Source organism: Poecilia reticulata, chromosome 10 (genome assembly GCF_904066995.2).
Source record: "Poecilia reticulata chromosome 10, P_reticulata-male-v2, whole genome shotgun sequence".
In the NCBI taxonomy this organism is placed as follows: Eukaryota; Metazoa; Chordata; class Actinopteri; order Cyprinodontiformes; family Poeciliidae; genus Poecilia; species Poecilia reticulata.
The window spans coordinates 25,220,931-25,239,841 of record NC_088839.1 but is presented as its reverse complement, the minus strand read 5'-3'; the positions used below and the strand labels follow the sequence as shown (position 1 = coordinate 25,239,841).

Sequence of the window (18,911 nt, the reverse complement as noted above, 5' to 3'; positions counted from 1 at the left end):
TGGTATGTCTTCCTGCAAGAGTTTATTCTTTGTTTAAAGTATTTTGGATTAAAAATAGGGAGGCATTTTGTGACTTCTTTAGTTTTATTGACAAAACAGTTTTGAGATTTTACAACAGTTTGGTTTAAAGGAAAAAAAAAGTGTCCATCTTCTGAAGTCATTCGGATCAAAGCTACTCTTCATACAAAAAGAGGAAACAAAGCTATGATCTACACTGCAAAAACACAAAATATTACCAACTACCGTTATCTAGTTTCTAGAGCATTCTTGAAATAAGATCAAACTGACAAGTAACGTTTTACCAAATAATTCCTTAATATTAATCAAAAAGTAGTGAGTTTACTGGCAGATCATTTACTTATGGGAAAAATGTGAAATATTCTTTATTTCAAGACATTTTCACTAGCAGCTAGAAATAAATACTTGGTAATATTTTGTGTTTTTGCAGAGCGGCCGGTTTCAGGAGGAGACGGCAGCTCCTGCAGCAGGAACGAGTGAAAACATTGTTGAAATCAGAAAACTCCTTCCTGCTCCAGGCGGGAAGCTGCGGAGGAACTCCGCCTTGGAGAATCACGGAGCGCCGGAGGCGGTTTTCTGAATCTGCTCCTTGAGGATGAGGATGCTCTGCCGCTGCTCCGGCGGCAGCATGGCGATCTGCTCCGGGGTCAGCTGCAGGACCTGCATGATGAGGGCGGCCTGGAAGAGACGGGGCGGCGTTAAGCGGCGCTGGCAGGAAACATCAACGGTGGCGACGTTGATGGACCCACCTTCTCCTGATCCTGAGTGGAGACCTGACTCTGGCCGGGACTGAAGCCTCCTCCTGAGGGCGGGACGCCAGAAATACCCGGACCCTGCAGGACAACACAGCCTCAGCTTGGTTCACTCACTTCTTCTGCATTTTCCTTCACCTTATAGATCACGTGCATCAAACTCGAGGCCCGGGGGCCGAATCTGGCCCGCCGCAGCTTTTTATGTGGCCCTCTAGACTCCAAATTACATCTATGACTTCCTCAATGTTTTCACAACTCCTCAAAATTCACATGAAATAAACAAATCCCCACATTTTTCTGGTTTTATTACAAATTTTTATCAAAATTGGTCAAAAACGTTGGACTTAATTGACTGCTGCCTCAGGCTTACTGGATGCCAAGTTATAGTCGGTGATCAATACGACTAGTAATAAAATGTCACACATTTAACATCAGACATTAGTACACATACAAAATTTTCTTACAAATATTTCTAATTTGGCTTCAGAAAATCTGTGATTTTTTTGCGGTTTCTGATTACAAAAACCACAAAAACAATCAGAAAATCCAGTCACAGCTGTTTATTAACATGTTAACAGTTTGGTGGGTTTTATCGATGCATTCTGGCAAACCGGCCCTTTAAGAACATCACGATTTTTCATCTGGTCCAAAATGAAACTGAGTTTGACGCTGCTGGTACAGATGCTCAGTGACGATGGCCAGCATTGGTTTAGCTGTTAATGTGTCAACATAACACGGTAAATCTTAAATAAACGCCTGACATATAAACAAAACACAGAGCTTTGATACACAACGACAAGATGGCAAGGTCAGGAAAAAGTTTTAATTAAGGAAAAAAATAAAGAGCGAGAGGAAAGTAAGAATTTGTTTGTAAAATGTGGATTGTTGTGGGTGATGTAATCAGCTTTAGATGGGAAACAACAACATTCAGTCAGAAACTAACAAATGGGATTTTACAAAAACAAAAAGATATTAAAGAGTCGAACCAATTGGGAATCACTCAAAGGCTTTTTGTTACGTGGGTCACAACGGACAAGTCAGAAATGCAAGAAATGTTTGAAAACTAAGAAAATAATACAACTAATTGTGATTTTTATTATTGTGCTAAAAATAAACGTATGCAATATATTACTTAACAATACAGCAAATGGCCCCCAGGCCACACTTTGGACAACCCAGAGTTGGAGGGTAAAACATGCAGAAAGTCTCAGCAGCTGAAAGATGCATTCAACCAAACAGCAGACGGATTTAAGGCTTTGCCCAGTTACCGGTCTTGCAGACGGAGGAACGTTTGGACCCATGGCGTGGGGGACCGGGCCCTGCATCCCGGGGACCATGGGAACCCTCTGACTCGCCACCGGCCCGCGAGCGTCCATCGCCCTTGGGTCACGGCCTGAAGGAAACAGGTAACAAGCTTAGGAGAATGTGATGCTGAAACTCAAATCTAAGACTTTTTAAGAGCCGTGTGAATGAAATTTAAGACCTGAAACAGAAACGCAAAAGAAAATCAATAATAAACAAATTGTATCGCTTGGCAATGATGAAGATGAACATCGTCCAGCCAGCTGGCGATAAATTTACACTTAGCCATGATGGAAGTCAAATATGCTAGCTTTACCCTTAGCAACAAAACAGTATATTAGCAGCTATTTAGCGGTAGCTGTAGCCGCCTCAAGTCGCAGAACACAGCAAAAAGCTTGCAGTGGAGTCCCGCGAGAAAAAAATGAAAACTACATAAAATATGAGGTTAAATAATCCTGCCACAACAAAATTTAAGACCTGTGAATTACACGTTTGAGGTCAACTTATTTTCAAAATTAATTTAAGACATTTCAAGACTTTTTAAGGAACGTGTAGCTCAGTCTACAGCTATAAATTCTGATTTGTTTTTATTTAGTTTTGTAAATTCATTGCCAGCTGGAGTTGATGTTAGCTCTGTAACAAACATAAATCTGATAAATTTAATCTTCAACAACGCGTTTTTCTCCGACTCGTACCTCTGGGTTCCATCGGCGGTCCCCGCGGCTCCATCATCGGCGGCCCTCGCGGGTCCACCATCATGGTCCGCGGCTCAGGCATCGGAGGGCCTCTCATTTCGGGCGGCCCGCCTCCCATTTGTGGTCCGCCTCCCATCTGAGGTCCGCCTCCCATCTGTGGTCCGCCTCCCATTTGTGGTCCGCCTCCCATCTGTGGTCCGCCTCCCATCTGTGGTCCGCCTCCCATCTGAGGTCCGCCTCCCATCTGAGGCCCGCCTCCCATCTGTGGCCCGCCTCCCATCTGAGGTATATGTACGGGCGGAGCCTGGTGGGGCGGCGGAGCGGCCATGTAGGCCCGGCTAGACACAAACAGTTCAACCAGGTTTACAGTTTTAGGATTGATCACCGCTTTACAGATTCATGGCTTTAACAAGCGATCGGTGCTCCGATCTTTAAAAAGCCGATTACGATTCTGGCCAGTACTGCTGCGCCTGTGGGACGCTTTCAGGTCGTTTGCGGTTCACACAGGAGATTACATACAAGTCGCATATATTTGGAAATCTCAATGACCACGAGAAAAAAAAAAAGAAAAGTATGGCTGCATTCACAAAAGTCATGAACGTAGCCATAATTTAAACAGAATCTGAAAATCGTTTCTGAATCGAACCCTAAAAGTCGAATCGTTTGACACAGAAAGATTCACGTCTCTACTCCATTTTGCTTTCAACCAGCCAGACAAGCTGGACCGACTCAGAAGAACCAGATGTACAGAACAAAAAGTACTGCGGCGTTAATCCTGCTAACAGCTGCTGATGTTTCTTACTTGGGGTCGATGACCTCTCCGGTGACAGACAGCAGAGTTCCTCCTCTGGGATCATTGGGTCCGTCGCCCAACAGGCCTCTGGGTGGGATACCGCCCGGCCCTACAACAACAACAACAACAAAAACATAAACCAAAAGCCAAGAAACACCTCATGAGTTTTCTTTGGCAACGCTGAGGGGGCTGAATTTCCTGGCAGACACACAGACACCTATAAAAGGTGTTGGCTTTAATGTCAGAACCGAGCCGTTTTGGGTCAAGTTAAACCAGCGACGGGCAGAAAAACCTGCAGGATTCTCCAGTCTAAAGCAAAACGTCCCACAGCGAGTCATCTGAACCGATTTCACTCTGACCAACTCAAACACACAAAAATGTAACGAATGCCGCCCTATAAATAAAATGTAATCAGGCTGAGTGTTTCTGTTCGACAGCAGCCGGTAGTTTTCCCCTTTCACAGTGATTAATGTTTAAATGCTCCACCACGTCTGCAAGATCCTGGAAAATATTAACTGTGCAGGAAAAGAAAAAGATCTTTGCTTTGGTCTGGAACTGTTGCTCTCAAAGAGAGAAGCATTTAGACGGAAACAAAAGACTAAAGGAGCTCCGGTGTAAACGTAACGTACTCAAGTATGAGTAGCACTACATAGATTTACTCAAGTAAAAAGTAAAAAATAGCCATCCAAGAAATTACTCAAGAAAAATAAAGTGTTTGGTAAAAGTCTACTCATATACTGAGTAACTGATCAAAACATCCGTCATTTAATATCTAAAAGATTACATCATCAAATGGACCAAAATATACGGCTCAGTGGAAATTTGGGAATTTTAAGAACCAAAATGACAATAATTTAAATTAGTAACAAAAATAACGAAATCAGGCAACAGAAAATGTCTCCAAATCAGTTTCTTTGAATAAAAAACTGATGAAACTTTAACAGAAACTGCAGGTGTGTGTCTGTGTCTGATGCATTTTAGGTTAAAATATGTTTGTTTTTCATTCAGTGGGTAGAAAATCCAGAAATTTTACTCAAGAGTAGAAATACTTCATAATAAAAATCAAGTAAAAATAAACCGTAATAAAAACACTCGTAAAATTATTTTTTTTTCAAAAAAGTCACTCAAGTAAATGTAACTAGTTACTACCCAACTCTGTTCACATTATGTGCCAACCACCGCTATGACTTGATCATTAATAATAATAGCTATTATTATATTTATTTGTAATGCCCTTTAATTCTGCAACATCCCTGCTCTGGTTTTTCAAAATGATCCATTTTTAATTAAAATGCTCAACAAAAGGAAAAGTTTTTCTTATAGACAAACAACAAAGCGAGTCTCAAAAACCACAAACATGGAAACTGATTGGCCAAGATCTGTCGACAAAGAGGCAGAAATTAAAAAAATTAAATTAAACATCATGCATAAGCTGGAGCAGGTCATGCTGATTAAACTCTTCAGTGTGGAAGTTGTAACTGAGAGGAGAAGCTGCAGCTTTATAAGCTAAAAAAGGAGCAGGAAGCTTCTAGAAACCTCTCCTTAAAACAGTTTCAGCAAATAACAGGAAGCTGAACAGTTTCCAACAAAGCGGCTCGGTTTTATCCTTTAGAAGAGTCCAGTTGTACAGGCAGGCTAATGTTTAGCTAGCAATGCTAACTGCACAAATATAAGGTGGTACCGACAGCTGGGCTGCATTTATTTATAAATAATAGAATCATGTTTAACTGCAGAGCTGCATGGCCTCCTTAACACACGGTTACCTGAGGATAGACAGAGAGAGAGAGAGAGAGAGAGAGAGAGAGAGAGAGAGAAATAGAGACAAGAAAGAGAAAAAGAAAGATAGAGGCAAAGATAGAGACAAAAAGAGACAAAAACACAGAGAGAGATAGAGAGTGATAGACATACAGTGAGAGAGAGAGAGATAGATGAGAGGTGTGAGGGGAAAAAAATGGAGCAAGAGATCAAGTGAACGAGCGAGAAAGAGGTGAGAGAAATCAGCTCAGTTGACATCAGCAGGTCAGATCTTTACAAGAAGTGGAAAAATGAAATGAGCCAAAAAATCTCTGATTCCTACACATAAGAGAATTTCATGACGAGAAAATCTCATCAATTTGTTCACTAAATCACATTTGTCTGATTTTACAGAAAGAAAAACAAAAGACATAAAAGACAAACACAAATATCACCCAGAGAAACAGCAAGTGTGAAAACTGCACATCAGTAGTTATCGAAGCTTCCTGACCGTCTTTCTATAGACGTCGGCTGCTTTTCCACACATTTCTCTACCCGATCAGAGCAGCTCATTGTGCAGTGTACATTTTAAAAACAATAAGGAAATTTAATATAATTAGGACAAATCAACTCTATTTCTATTTGCACTAGACCAAATATACTCTGATTTTGTGTTTTTGCCATGTGTCCATATAATTTAGCTACAAGTCGGTTTTCTCTGATTCATCTTTTCTGCAAACAGAAACTTTACATTTGAGACCCGATTGTAAGTAGGCCTTTATAAGCAATAAATCAATTAATCGTATGATAATTTGAATGAGCTCAATAATTTCCGTTTGCATGATTTATTGTTTTTGTCTTTTCTCTATTCCTACCAAAACCTGGATGACAAACGTCTTCAGTCGGGCGTTTTGGTCTCAATTAGACCTTTCTTTGAAAACAAACTTCATAATTCATTTTATTTGTCGTTTCTGGTGTTTTATTTATTTATTTTGGATATTTAAGACGCCTTCCAGTTCCAGTGTTAAATGTTCGTTAGAATTCAAAGTTTATTGATCTCTGATCATTTATTGCTGGAAAACAACATTATCACTTATTACAATAACTTCTGGGACAATTTATCGCCCAGCAAAATTTGTTTTCGCGACATAATATTGCTGTTATAGACAAATATTTGAGGATGATTGTGAAACTGATCCAAAAGCCCTTGAGTTTCTGACCCGGTATCTTTTCATACCCAGCCTCTCCTTCATGACACAGCATTTAAGCACCAGTTATCATCGCAGTCTCGCTCTCAGCTCATGAACAGGCCTGATAATCGCTCTCAGGGTGCAGAGTGAAACAGCGAAAGGCATTAGGAAGAAGCAGGTATGCAAGCAGAAACAGTGGAAATCAAACAGTGGAATCCACAGATTGCCCTGCATGCGGACAGCGTCTGCCCTGCGGAGTCTACTGAGCTGTCAGGGGGGCTGAGGGGTGACAGTGATACCTTGAGGCCGCTCGATAGCGGCGGGTCCGGCTGATCCTGTGGGGGAATTCTGTAGGTTTCCTGAGCCAGCATTAAAGTGAAAAGAACAGGAGACACAGGACTCAAGACAGCGAAGCGGCAATGAGGGGCTAATCACATCGTCGCATGCACACAGAAAGACACAGCGAGGCTTCACTTTTAAATGAAAACGTGTCAAACGTGCAGAAAAGAAAGAATCAATTTTCATATCTGACATTTAGCGACACAACAAAAAGGAAACGAAACTGACCCAGCTGAGAACGTTAGCAGAGGCTCTGGTGACACCTAGTGGTCGTAGTGAGTCATGACGGGTGCAAAAGTCGGCTTTAGAAAATATTCAAACTGGAGCTGCAACTAATGATTATTCTATTGATTATTCGATTAACCAGTTAAAAAAAATTACACATTCTGCAGATTTTTCATTTAACAACTTAACCCTTTTTAGATATTAGAAAAAATATTAAAAGATGCTAATAAATTACTAAATAAATTTTTTACATTAGAAAATAAACCTAAAATGCAATAAGGGCATTGTTTTAGTGAACATTTGATCATTTATAGCAAAAGATCAATAACTAAAAAAATACTTCCAACATCAAAATGTGAAAAGCTCAGTCCTTTCTGCTCGACTTGACATCTCAGTCCTTTCTGCTCGACTTGACATCAATGCGGTGCAGAGTTGAACAGTTGTTTATTTTTTCAATTAAACAATAATTTAATCGGAAAAATGTTTCCTAAAAAGAGATTACTTTTTTATTCATACAAAATTTGAGCTAAAATTATAAAACTAGAAGAGTTCTGGGTAGAACATCTTCACAGATGAAGATTTTATTTTTCTTTTATGTTAAATCCAAGTGTTTTTATTTTGTATCGTTTTGGTTTAATTCCTGCTCTGAATATTGTTTTTCTTTCAGCTAATGGCATGTTTCAGAGTCTCTATACTCCAGCTGATGAACAATCAATTACTAAATTAGTTGACGATTACTTCAAAAATTGATTCATCGTTATTAATCCAATCGTTTCAGCCTAATTCAGAAATATGTGCCGTCAGAAAAAAGGAAACTTTTCGTTGCAGAATTAAATTCGCATTTAAAATGTTTACAGATTCATATTTCAGGACTTCTCTGGAAGTTTGTTCCCTGCATCGGTTTTCCAGAAACAAAATGCACCGTGGCTCTTTAAAATGAAAAAAATCCTTCCCTGAGTCTTCTAGATAAAAAATGTAACGTTTTGGGCTGAACTCCAAGTACTGAGGAGTAATCGGTCACCTCCACAGTAAAGCCTCTGTGTGGGAACAAATTTCCAAATTGAGGAAATTCAATCAAATCAGTTTTAACCTTCCTGAGGTTGCAGGATCATTTATCGCTTCTAAAAAAAAACTAAAAAAAAAAAACGTTTATTCACGTTGAGGAGCTCATCTCAGAGGGCTACAGTCTGTAACTTATTTTTAATTGTTTCACGAATCCAACCTTCAAAACTGGGTCTTAATCCCAACCACTTTCTCATAGGTGTGTATGGCGATGCTTTGGAAACTTAAAAGAGCATGACTCTAGCTTTGCGTATACAGATAATTTAATGCAAACGTCCCCAGATGATTTATTTCTGCCGTCTTCCAGGGCGTCCGGCGCTGCTGTCACCGCGCTCAGCACAGATCCACGCTGCATTTCAAATCAACTCCAAATGTGACGCCTGAGCTTCATAACCCAGGAGGGATTTCAACGCTCGTCGCAGAAACTCAGAGAAGCCTCAGAAATCAGACATAACCTTTCCTGTTTGTGGTCAGTTAGAAACCAAACTACATTTATTGGATGAACAGCAGAATAATGAGACAGATGGTGATGATGTCACCACTTCCTAAGCTTCTGATAAGTTAAAAATAGACACACTTGTGGCTGTACTTCAGTGCAGCACCTGCTCTATGTACAACATCTACATCTAAATATGTTAAAATGTGGGCCTTCACAACTCAGATTTAACTTTGGGTGCAATTTTATAAAACCTGAAGGTTCGTCTGCAGAGAGACTCCTCAAAACAGACGTGAGGCAAAATCTCCAAACATCAACAGAGGAACTTCCAGATGAAGGACCCCAAGCATAAGAAATTCATGTAAACTTACAAATCTGAAGAGAGAATAAAAAAATATCAATGTAAAATATGCATTATTTTGGTATTTAGCAGTGGTACTCCTCACTGACCAAAAACAGGAAAATAACCGATTTAATGTAGACAATGTTACATACTTTCTTTAAAGCCTGAATACTTTGAATTTATGATAACTGACCTGCATTTGTGCAACACTTTGATGCTAAAATGTTACATTTTTAGACTTGTCAGTTTTGAAAAGGAAGCCTCGCACATTCTTAAGATGATTTGGGTGATCCCTAGTTTGTTTACTTTGGCCTAAATCAGCTGTCGAGTTTGTCAACTTTTAACTGAACTTTCTTTTTTTCTGTGGTTCTCTTGCAGTTTTCTTTTCAAACAGAGAAAACTCCAGGCGAACCAGAACCGGTCACTAGAAACCAGAACGTTCGGTGTGTTTGCTGGTCAGATGTGTCGGGTCGGGGGGAGCCAAATGTAAATACAGGAAGCAGATTCTGTTTTCTAACGCAGCAGAAAGTGGGAAGAATGTAATCTCATCACCAGCAAGTTTCTGGGTTTTATCAACATTCTAATCTGAGAAGGACAGAAAATACTTTTGAGATTATGTCTGGAAAGTTGAATTTTATGCTTCAAAAATTATGCATGGCCTTCGTTTATTAGCATATTTACTCAACCACATCCCACAATGCAATGCAATCCTTACTATGGGAAGCCACGAGTGAGTAGAATAAGAAACGAGTAGCGATTACCTGGAGGTCCGATTGGTCCGGGTCCTTGTACAGGGCCCGGTACAGGCATGTTGGGGACAACGCCCATGTTGGTGGGCTGCATCATCTGAGGGGCTCCATTCACATGCATGACCGGCTGATAATGAGACAAAGCTCAGATTAAAATGGTGGGCGATGTGCAGTTAGGATTTTACTGCTGTGTTTTGTTGTAGTGCTGTGAGAACAATAAAAATTACAATTAAATTTTTTTTATTACTTCTATTTTAGGGAACTGTGTGGTTGTGAATGCATGGTGCAGCAATCATAGCAACAGACACACAGATGCTGCTCTTGATAAACATTCCCATTTGAAATGTGCTTCTTCAGGACAACAGAGTGAGACTTAAACTGCACATAGTAACTGCATTTAGTCACATTTTCAAATTTGCTTAAATACATGGATGCTCTTGTGGAACAAACTGGTGGGAAAAAACTGTAAAAATAATATCTTATGAGATCATTTTCATGATAATTATGAATAATACAATAAATGCCCAGTCCTCACTGACCCTGTAAAGCGTTTGCCTGCTTTCAGTCTTTTAATTAATTTTCAGCTTTCATTAAACACAATTGCAGAGTTTATAGTGATTATATGTGATTTATTTAATCACCTGAGGACAGTGGAAGCTTGCTGTATGTTTTTACTTTATGTGAATCCCAGAAATCTGAGCAGAGTCTCTAACTTCAGTCCTTGAGAGCAACCTATCCTGCAACCTTTGGAAGCATCTTTTTTCTAACACACCTCAACCAAACGGCTGGATTTCCTCATTTAGCTCTGCAAAGCTCTGGCAACGAGCCATTTATTAGATTCAGGTGTGTTTGGGCCGGGGCGCCCTTAAAAGGTGCAGGATAGTCGCTCATGAGGACTGGAGTTGGAGAGAGGGTTGGGGTTCATCTTACCACAGGCTGTGGCTGAGACACCTGCACGTTGGGCTGAACCGGAGGATTGACAGGCGGTGCTCCTCCACCCTGACTGCTGGACACCAGCGGCTGAACAGCTGTTTGACGATGCAACATTTTCTGTACAAAAATGAAAAGCGTTTAAATTCTTAATGCCCAAATCTAATTCCAAATGTTGCCATGAAGAACAAGCTATTTATCCGTCTTTCTTCGCGATAAATGGTAATATTGTTGTTTTGAGACCATTTTCAGGCATTATAATTGGAATGCCATAATAATGCAAGAACACATCCCCAAAGATCAATAAACTTTAAATTCTAATTTAACACTGGAGACATTTGAAATAACCAAAGTAAATAAACAAAACAACATAATCAACAAATACATTTAATTATGAAGTCTATGTAAACAAAATTGTCCTTCAGAAAAAAAAGGGGGCTAGCTGAGACCAAAGCACCAGACTGAAGACTTTCAGTTTTTGGTAGAAAGAGAGAAAAGAGAAAAATGACAAATCATGCAAATGGAAATTATTGAGCTCATCTTAATTTATCATGCGATTAATTGATTTATTGCTTATCGACAGGCCTAATTCTCACCAAGGCGATCTCCGGGTCAACGATCCGCATCACGACCTGCGCCTGCAGCAGAGCGTAGGCCAGCTGCGGGTTCTGCAGCAGCATGTTCCTCGCCTCCTGGGGGCTGTTTTGTACACACAGCTGGGGAGAAAAATCAAATTTCACAAATCAGACAAATAAAACATCAGGTTAAAAAGTGAAGCTTCAAAATACACAACAGGAAATAAACAAAGATGCAGGTTCCAAGTCAAACTTTCATACAATTACAGACTTACATCAGTAGAGTTCTTGCTACATTTAAGCTCAGTTTTATATGTATTAACTGTTACATTTTTGACAGTCAGTCACACAGATCCAGCAAACCAACTTACCTTCATCTGTTTCATCAACTCAAACATCTGCTCAGGTGGAAGACTCGCCACAGCTCTGCTGATGGACTCTGGAGCCTCCTCTGGCGACACACTGTCTCCAAAAGGAGACTCGATGATGGGGGCTCCGGTCCCCAAACCTGTGCGGAAAAGGAAGAACGACTTCTTCACACAAAGACAGAAATTATAACCACATCTCCTTTGCTTTAACTAATGCAATAACTTACTTTTGAGCTCTTCTTTATTTTTTTCGCTAGCTGCATTGTCGACTCTGAGAGCCCGACCACTGAACTCTCTCCCGTTCAGGTTCCTCATGGCGCTGAGGGCCGTTTCCTGGTCCTGGTATTCACAGAAGCCATATCCCTTTGGCTTTCCTGTCTCTCTGTCATACACTAACCTGAGAAAAACAAGGGACATACACTCACAGTAACATACAATAGCATCTACACCATAAAAAGAAGCAACGGATGACACATATCAATAAAATAGGGCATCATAGAGAAGTTTTTTTTTTGTTTAAATAATTTAATTAAAAAACTAAACCTCATTTAGATTCATTACATACAGCAGGGGTATACATATATCTGAATGTTCTTAAAGGGCCAGTAGTGCCAGATTGTACTTATAAAACCCATTAAATTGTTAAATTATCAATAAATAGCTGTTTTAGCATTCAATAAGTGGTTCTTAAAATTAAATAATATTGAACATCTTTTCACACTGACCAGTCCATCCTGGATTTTGTGATTGTTTTTATGGTTTTTCTGCAATCAAAATCACAGGTTTTCTCATGCTAATTTAGAAATATTTGTAAGGAATTTTCCGATATTTGAGCTAATGTATGATGTTAAATGTGACTTTTTTATTAATCACTGTATCTGTCACAGATATAACTTGACATCAAGTAAAGCTGAGGAAGCAGTCACTTAAACCAAATGTGTCTGGAACACTTTTGAGTAAAATCAGAAAAAAATATGGGAATCTGTTGATTTTGTGGATTTGTAAAAAACTCTAGACTCTAATTTGGAGTGTAGAGGGCCACGGAGAAAGTTACAACAGGCCAGATTTGGCCCCTGGGCCTTGAGTTTGACACATGTGATATACAGAGTGATCTGCTTCTTTTTCAGGATAGTTTTAATCCAAGGAATGCAGGAGTTGTAACCCATGTTCAGGTTTGACTCCACACCTGTTGAATCTCTCCCAAAAGTAAATACTGATTAGCATATGCTTCACTACCATCTTAAGGATGCGGCTGTGCCCGTTTCGTGCATCCGACGTCCTGCTAGGTCAACAATGTTCTCCAGGATTGTGTATTATGACATTTTTGTATGCAATATTCCAAATTTACGTTTTAATTTAATTGATTTACAGAAATCAGCTGCCTTATCTACTTAGAGGCACTTGTATTAAACAAAAACAATGGATGGACACAATTATGTGCACTTTTATCCTTGTAATGTTTCTCCTTTACTTACCTGAAGCTGACAACAAGTCCGACTTCGGAGAATATGTCTTTCAACTGCTCTTCTGTGGCTTCATATGGAATGTTTCCAACTAAAATAAGAATTCAAAATGACAGAATATTGAATAAAAACAAAAAAGAAGCTCACATTTCAAATTACCAAGCTATTTGCTTATTAGCGTCGAGTTTTGTTCCTCCGCTACATGGCCATATGTGTAAGCTAGGACGTCTCCATTCATTAGCTGATTTATTTTACTGTTTCATGCTTTGACCGCTTCTATTAAAGCTGAACTCACCGAAAACCGATCGTAGTGACCTATCCACCGCTGGGTCTCTGTTCGCGGCGGCAGCTGCGGCCGCAGCGGCCACGGTAGCTGCAGCAACGTTCGCCATTTTGGGGACCACAATGAACGTAGCACCGGAGGATATCAGAAGGCGACAACATCCGGTTGTTAGAAGAGGCGCCGCGCTCAAACACCAGCAGCGCGACCTCTCTCGACCTCTTGAAAAATTTCACAAACCGATCCCCGAGTGTTTTAATTTATTCCGTTATTAACGTCGAACAACGCCGAAGACAACCGGTCGTCACTTTCCATTAGAACACAGATGGCGCTGTTGCTACGGTAACCGTTGCTGCCTTCTTTTTTCCCCCAGCATAGAAACAGAGAGATGGACGGTTACAAAGTCACGTTTTCCTTCCTAAAAAGTCAACCAGGTGAACTGAGCGATGGAGATGCAGCTGTTCCGCAACAGAGCAGAAGATTAGGTCAGTGAATGTTTTATTTTTAATACTTTTTATGTGCCGGTTAGCTAGTAAATAGAAGCCGTTAAAATATCAGGAGGGTGTTGCAGTTAGTTAACAGTTAACACCTGTGGAGGCTGATAAAAGAGACCAAGACATGTACATTAAATTTGTAGAAAAAACACATTAATTTCACATCAGTTTATATTGAAATACACTACAAAATATTTATACCGCTTTAACTTTTTAACATTCCAGCACATTATTACTACAACCTTGGATTTTATGGTTGTGAAGTGACAGAAAAGATACAAGGATACATTTTGTTTAGATTTTCTTTACAAATAAAAATATCAAAGTGTGGTTTGTAGTTCTATTTCTATTTAACACAACTAAAAACACACCAATGCATAGACACAATGCAGGTTTTAAATCAAAGCAACTACAAAATAAAACTGGTAATAGGATGATATGGGCTACAAAATAAAGTTCCCGACCAATCTGATTGAGTTTGACAGATGAATCAATAAATGCATGCCACACTTTTCGAAGTTTTATTTGTGAAAAATGTTTGATACTTTTCTGACATCACAAACAATCTCAATAAAGTACATTGAGGTTTAACATTGTAAAAAAAAAAAAAAAAAAAAAAAAAGGAGGGGTGGAGGTATGAATATTTTTGACTATGAGTTTCTCGCACCTTCGGGGTGTTCTTACAACATCGCTTCTCAGATATGAGGTTTACAGGCATGTCTTACCACAGCATTCCCATCCTGTGGAGGTCTGGACTTTGACTGGTCCATTGCAATTTGTTGATTTATTTCAATTTGTGGCTGTGTTTTGGACTATTGTTCTATGTCATGACTCAGTTTGTGAGAAAATTCAAAAGTCAGACAGATGACATCATATTTTGAATTTATTGGTATACAGAAGGATTGATAGTTGACAAATTGATTACATGGTATGATTAGTTTCCTTTAAGTATGGCATTCTGTATTATTGCCAAAAAGCTTTACTTTGTCTCATTTGTTCAAAGAATATTGCAGGGATTAATATTTCCAAACCCTAGGCAGATAGACAGTCTTATCTTAATTGTGTTGTTCTGTCATTTGACATTTGACATACTAATTGAGGATTTTGAGGTTATTGGTTGTTTGCAATCTTTGCTGGCTTTACCTTTGCTGTTACTTCCTGTTTCTTTCCTGTGGCACCTACATTAAATTTTTTTTTGGCCAGAATGATGGTCAGCAACTAGTGCTTTTCTACAGTCATCGCTGGTGTTTTCCTCACTGCATCGTGTTAACAGACACCTGGCAACAGAGGTGGCATCCCTTGCTGATGATCAGTAATTTAAATAGCAACACCTGATACTTCCCCCACCTAAATGCAGTGAGAAACCAGGGAAGTACTTTAATGATTTTTAAACTCTGCAAAGTCCAGCAAATTTTTAAAAGTATGTCCTGATACATAAATTTATGAATAAAAAACCATTCTGGATTCTGAAAAGCTTTTGCTCAAGGGGAGTTTTACAAATTGCAGTAAAGTGTACTTATATTTATTAAAAAGATTTATGACTCAGGACTTCTGCATAAAGAAAGAATTACATTATAGTTATAATGGGTTTGTACATTAGTTCTGGAGACATTGACTGTTATCAGGAAGTTGTACACCAGTAAATAATACATTTGGAAAGCTTTTCAATTTATTACTCTCTTGAGAAGTCAAACAAATATATATAGTTAACCTGAGTCAGTTTCAAAATGTTTATGGAAATAGCATATTTTCCAGACACTAGTTCCCAAAACAATTGGTCTTTTTTTGCCTTTTTCTTTCAAACACACCAGAAATAGTTTCTACATTAATGAATAAAGAAAGCAAAAACTAGCAGGTCCTGTTGAGCCAAGAAGTTTGTGTTTCTGTTGTCTCACAAATTCAGATACCCTTAGTTAATAGAGCAGAAAAAATAGTATAAATATCTTCCAGTGAGGAAATTCAAGTAAAAGTGTCTTTATATTGCATTAATATATAGCAAGAAGTATCCCCAGGACATTTTTATGCAAAGAAATTCAGCAATATCCTCTGAGCTATCCCTTGGCAACAAGGGAGAATTAACGCTGTTTTAACAGGTAGGAATGTCTGGCAGAACCAGACTCAGGCAGGGCAGCCATCTGCTGCGACCAGGGACAACAAGAGGGGGAAAAGACTAGAAACAGAAGCACTAAAATAAAAAAATAACCACATTAACTGCTCTGAAAATCAGCCAGATCCAGAGAAACATGAAGAAAATTTATGGCACACATTTTCGGCCGAAAGCCGGAAATTATGAATTTTCACTTCGTTTTTTAATGACGGAGTGAAAAATGTTCGCTTGGTTCCACTGGGGCTCGAACCCAGGACCTTCTGCGTGTAAAGCAGACGTGATAACCGCTACACTATGGAACCAACTGTTTTCGCGAGCGCCTGGACTCGGCATATAACGCGACACCAGAGGAATGCGCAGTTCCGCGTGCATTGCAGAGCGCGGTTGTTTGTGACAACGTATGGGAATGGCAGCGCGGAAAGTCACGGTGTCCTCCACGCTGCGCTGTCTCAGTCCCAGCTCGCTCGCCTGCTTACTTTCGGCTGCTCCTGTTTACGTCCAGTTGAGGGTCGATTCCTGTTGGGACGGTTAGCTTTTGTCTCTGATCACCCTGAGCTGCAGCTTGTGAACTATAAACACGGAGTGGAGCGAATCCTCGTAACTTGTCCCTATTTCTTTTCTCGTTTTACGCCGACTCGCACGGGCAGCTAGTCGAGATTAGCGTCCGGAACAAAGCTGATTTTGCGTGTCCTGCTGGTATGGTGCGTGATTAGTGTGTGGACGGTTAAACTGAAGGAAATGGCTCGCTGCTGCTGCTGCACCTCGCCAGCTTATGATGTCATGTGAATGTGGGACACTGATGTGTTGAAAAATACGGACATGTCGCGGAGATAAAGATCGTATATTTAGCAGGAACATTTACAGTGATCAAGTTTGACAGAAAGCCTTATCCGTAGTAAAGAAATGTACATCCACCCATCATCACCATGGATGTCATGTTAATTTGGAGCTGTTAATCAGCTGATCTTTCTCAGGGTGGAATGATTATATAACAATCTACTTAAGATACTAGAAAAAACCCAATTAGGTTTAGAGTTTAGATTTATATTATATTATTTCTGATCCCCATGTGGGAAGTTACAGCCATCTATATTGTGGAGTTGCTGGGCCAGACTTGAGAAAAGGCTTAAAGGGGCAGTAGCAGAGGGCTCCGATTTTTGAGAGGGCCCCAAGGATTTTTTTCCCCTTATTTTTCTGCTCTGCGCTATGCTTGGTAGGCAAGCATAGCGCAAAGTACAGATGAACCATGGCTTTGAGACCAACAAAATGAAAGAAGAGTGCTCAAAAATTGAGTAATCGAGCAATAATTGTAATGTACTTATATTGTTTATAAATTAGATAGAAACTAGGCGAGGGCTAGCTCTAAGATTGTGGCTTGTTTATTGTTGTCATAGCAACTCCATAGCAATTGTCATGAACAAAGATGGCTTCCAGCTATAAAGTTCCTGAAAGTGTGATGTCACATGAAAAATATGTATTAATTTACAGTAATTTCCATTGATAGAATATTTTTTCTTTAGTGGATAGGGCACCAAAACTGGCCCCACCCCAGGGGCCCACATCCTTCTATGTCCGGCCCTGGGTACGTACAAACATGTGTAAACTAGATCCCGTATGCTTTTTTGCTGCCACAAACAAGCTTCTGCTATAACTCTGACAAGATAAACAAGCACCCTTATCAGAAATGGCAGAGCTCATTTTTATTTATTTGTTTTATTTAAAAAAATAAAACAAGAAAAGATTAAAAAGTAATCTGGCCTGACTCGGAACAAATACAGTTTTTCAGCAGGTTCCTGCTTTGCAGAACATGCAAGCACAAACATACATCACTGCCATCACATCAGCTAACAGCAAACAGTACAATCACAGATAAACTCAATAGAGTGAAGCAGCAGAAAGCCACATCTTAGTGGCTACAGGCTACAGCAGTAGTTGTGGCCTCCTGAGGTTTGATCGGGTGGTAATATTGGTAGATTCACTTCAATACCAGTTTCTATGTCCTTTCAGTTGATCACAAGTTAAAGTACTGAGTAACAGATCATAGCATCTATTTAGAAAAAAATATGTAAACAGATGGACAAAATTATATAGAGTTATGTAATTCTGATGTTTTAAAGAGTAAAATACTTCAAATAAGTAGCATCATTACAAAATAAGATGTAGGCATAAGAGATTAGTTTTACATCATAAAGCTTTTTAAGTACTTGAAGTAGGTGATGTACATGTGCTAAAAAAGTGCAAAGTAGTTGTAGTGACAATATGCACTGTTTACTGTACATTCACTTGACCTGCAAAAGGCTCAGCAGATAGAAAATAACTTTAGAACAAACTTGTTTACATACTATAAGTCTCACTTTAACATGCATTTCAAATATGTGTGGTTCATTTTCTAGATATAGTAAGGTAGCCATGGATTAAAATATATATCTCACCTATGGTGCAGTAAAAGTACAACTAAAAGTGCATTTTTTCCAAATGTACTATAGTAAATGTAACTAGTTAGTTAGTTAGTACCCACCTCTGGTTAATTATTGAGAAAGAATTATACCAGATATGCATTGATGGAAGTGTGTAGTTTCTCTGTGGTACTTACTAAGGACATTTAACCAAGTACTGGTGAGTGTGAATGCATATATTTGAGTTTGTATGTACATTTTTGACACATATTTTACATTTTATCTATTGTCTAAGTACAAATTCATAATTAAATCCCTAAAATTAATATGATATCCAGGTCAACCATAGCTGTACATGGATGTCTGACAGCAGCAACACATTAAAACACACGATGATACTATTTAGTCAAAGTATGGATTGTTTATTTCTAATATTTCACAACAGATACATGGCAAACATAAAAGGGTTAAAACATGAGAAACTGAGTGTAACATTTACAACAACAAACTAAGACTATAGAGAGAAGCAGCATGACTGAGTTCACTATTCAATCTCAATGTGTCCCTGAAGCTTCTTTGTCAAACCTTGTCACACCTCTTTTAATGCAAGGTCATTAGTACTGCTTAAAATAAAGACGGCAGAATAGAGGGATCTGTGTG

General features: G+C 39.2%; 2 protein-coding genes and 1 non-coding gene across 5 annotated transcripts in view; 1 reads left to right on the top strand and 2 right to left on the bottom strand.

The window, feature by feature from the left end:
• Positions 1-65: 65 nt before the first annotated feature.
• On the bottom strand, positions 66-13,515 carry cstf2 (cleavage stimulation factor, 3' pre-RNA, subunit 2). Of its 2 annotated transcripts, XM_008420665.3 has the most exons (13): positions 13,270-13,515; positions 12,987-13,065; positions 11,739-11,908; positions 11,515-11,651; positions 11,165-11,284; positions 10,569-10,688; positions 9,651-9,765; positions 6,784-6,843; positions 3,570-3,669; positions 2,768-3,105; positions 2,039-2,163; positions 768-851; positions 66-696 (listed from the first exon to the last, which is right to left on the bottom strand). In XM_008420665.3, the coding sequence occupies exons 1-13, from the start codon at positions 13,364-13,366 to the stop codon at positions 571-573; spliced, it is 1,671 nt and encodes a 556-aa protein (XP_008418887.2). In that variant the 5' UTR covers positions 13,367-13,515; the 3' UTR covers positions 66-570. The 2 variants fall into 2 exon arrangements, with proteins under 2 accessions (XP_008418887.2, XP_008418888.2); XM_008420666.3 differs by lacking the exon at positions 6,784-6,843 and having other exon boundaries at positions 13,270-13,512.
• Positions 13,516-13,581: 66 nt separating this feature from the next.
• Positions 13,582-18,911, top strand: part of bcorl1 (BCL6 corepressor-like 1) — a 43,028-nt gene continuing 37,698 nt past the window's right edge. For both annotated transcript variants that reach the window (XM_008420664.3, XM_017307158.2), the window contains exon 1: positions 13,582-13,739. The gene's annotated coding sequence lies outside the window, so the exon portion shown is untranslated. The remainder of the gene's footprint in view (positions 13,740-18,911) is intronic.
• Positions 16,085-16,157, bottom strand: trnav-uac (transfer RNA valine (anticodon UAC)). Its single transcript has one exon. It is a non-coding gene; the product is annotated as a tRNA-Val (tRNA).

Coding starts and splice junctions, on each gene's coding strand:
- cstf2 (XM_008420665.3), bottom strand. CDS start 13,366: ATGGCGAACGTTGCTGCAGCTACCGTGGCCGCTGCGGCCGCAGCTGCC. Junction 11,652..11,738: donor AAATAAAGAAGAGCTCAAAA/GTAAGTTATTGC, acceptor TTTTCCGCACAG/GTTTGGGGACCGGAGCCCCC. Junction 697..767: donor CCACTCAGGATCAGGAGAAG/GTGGGTCCATCA, acceptor CGTCTCTTCCAG/GCCGCCCTCATCATGCAGGT.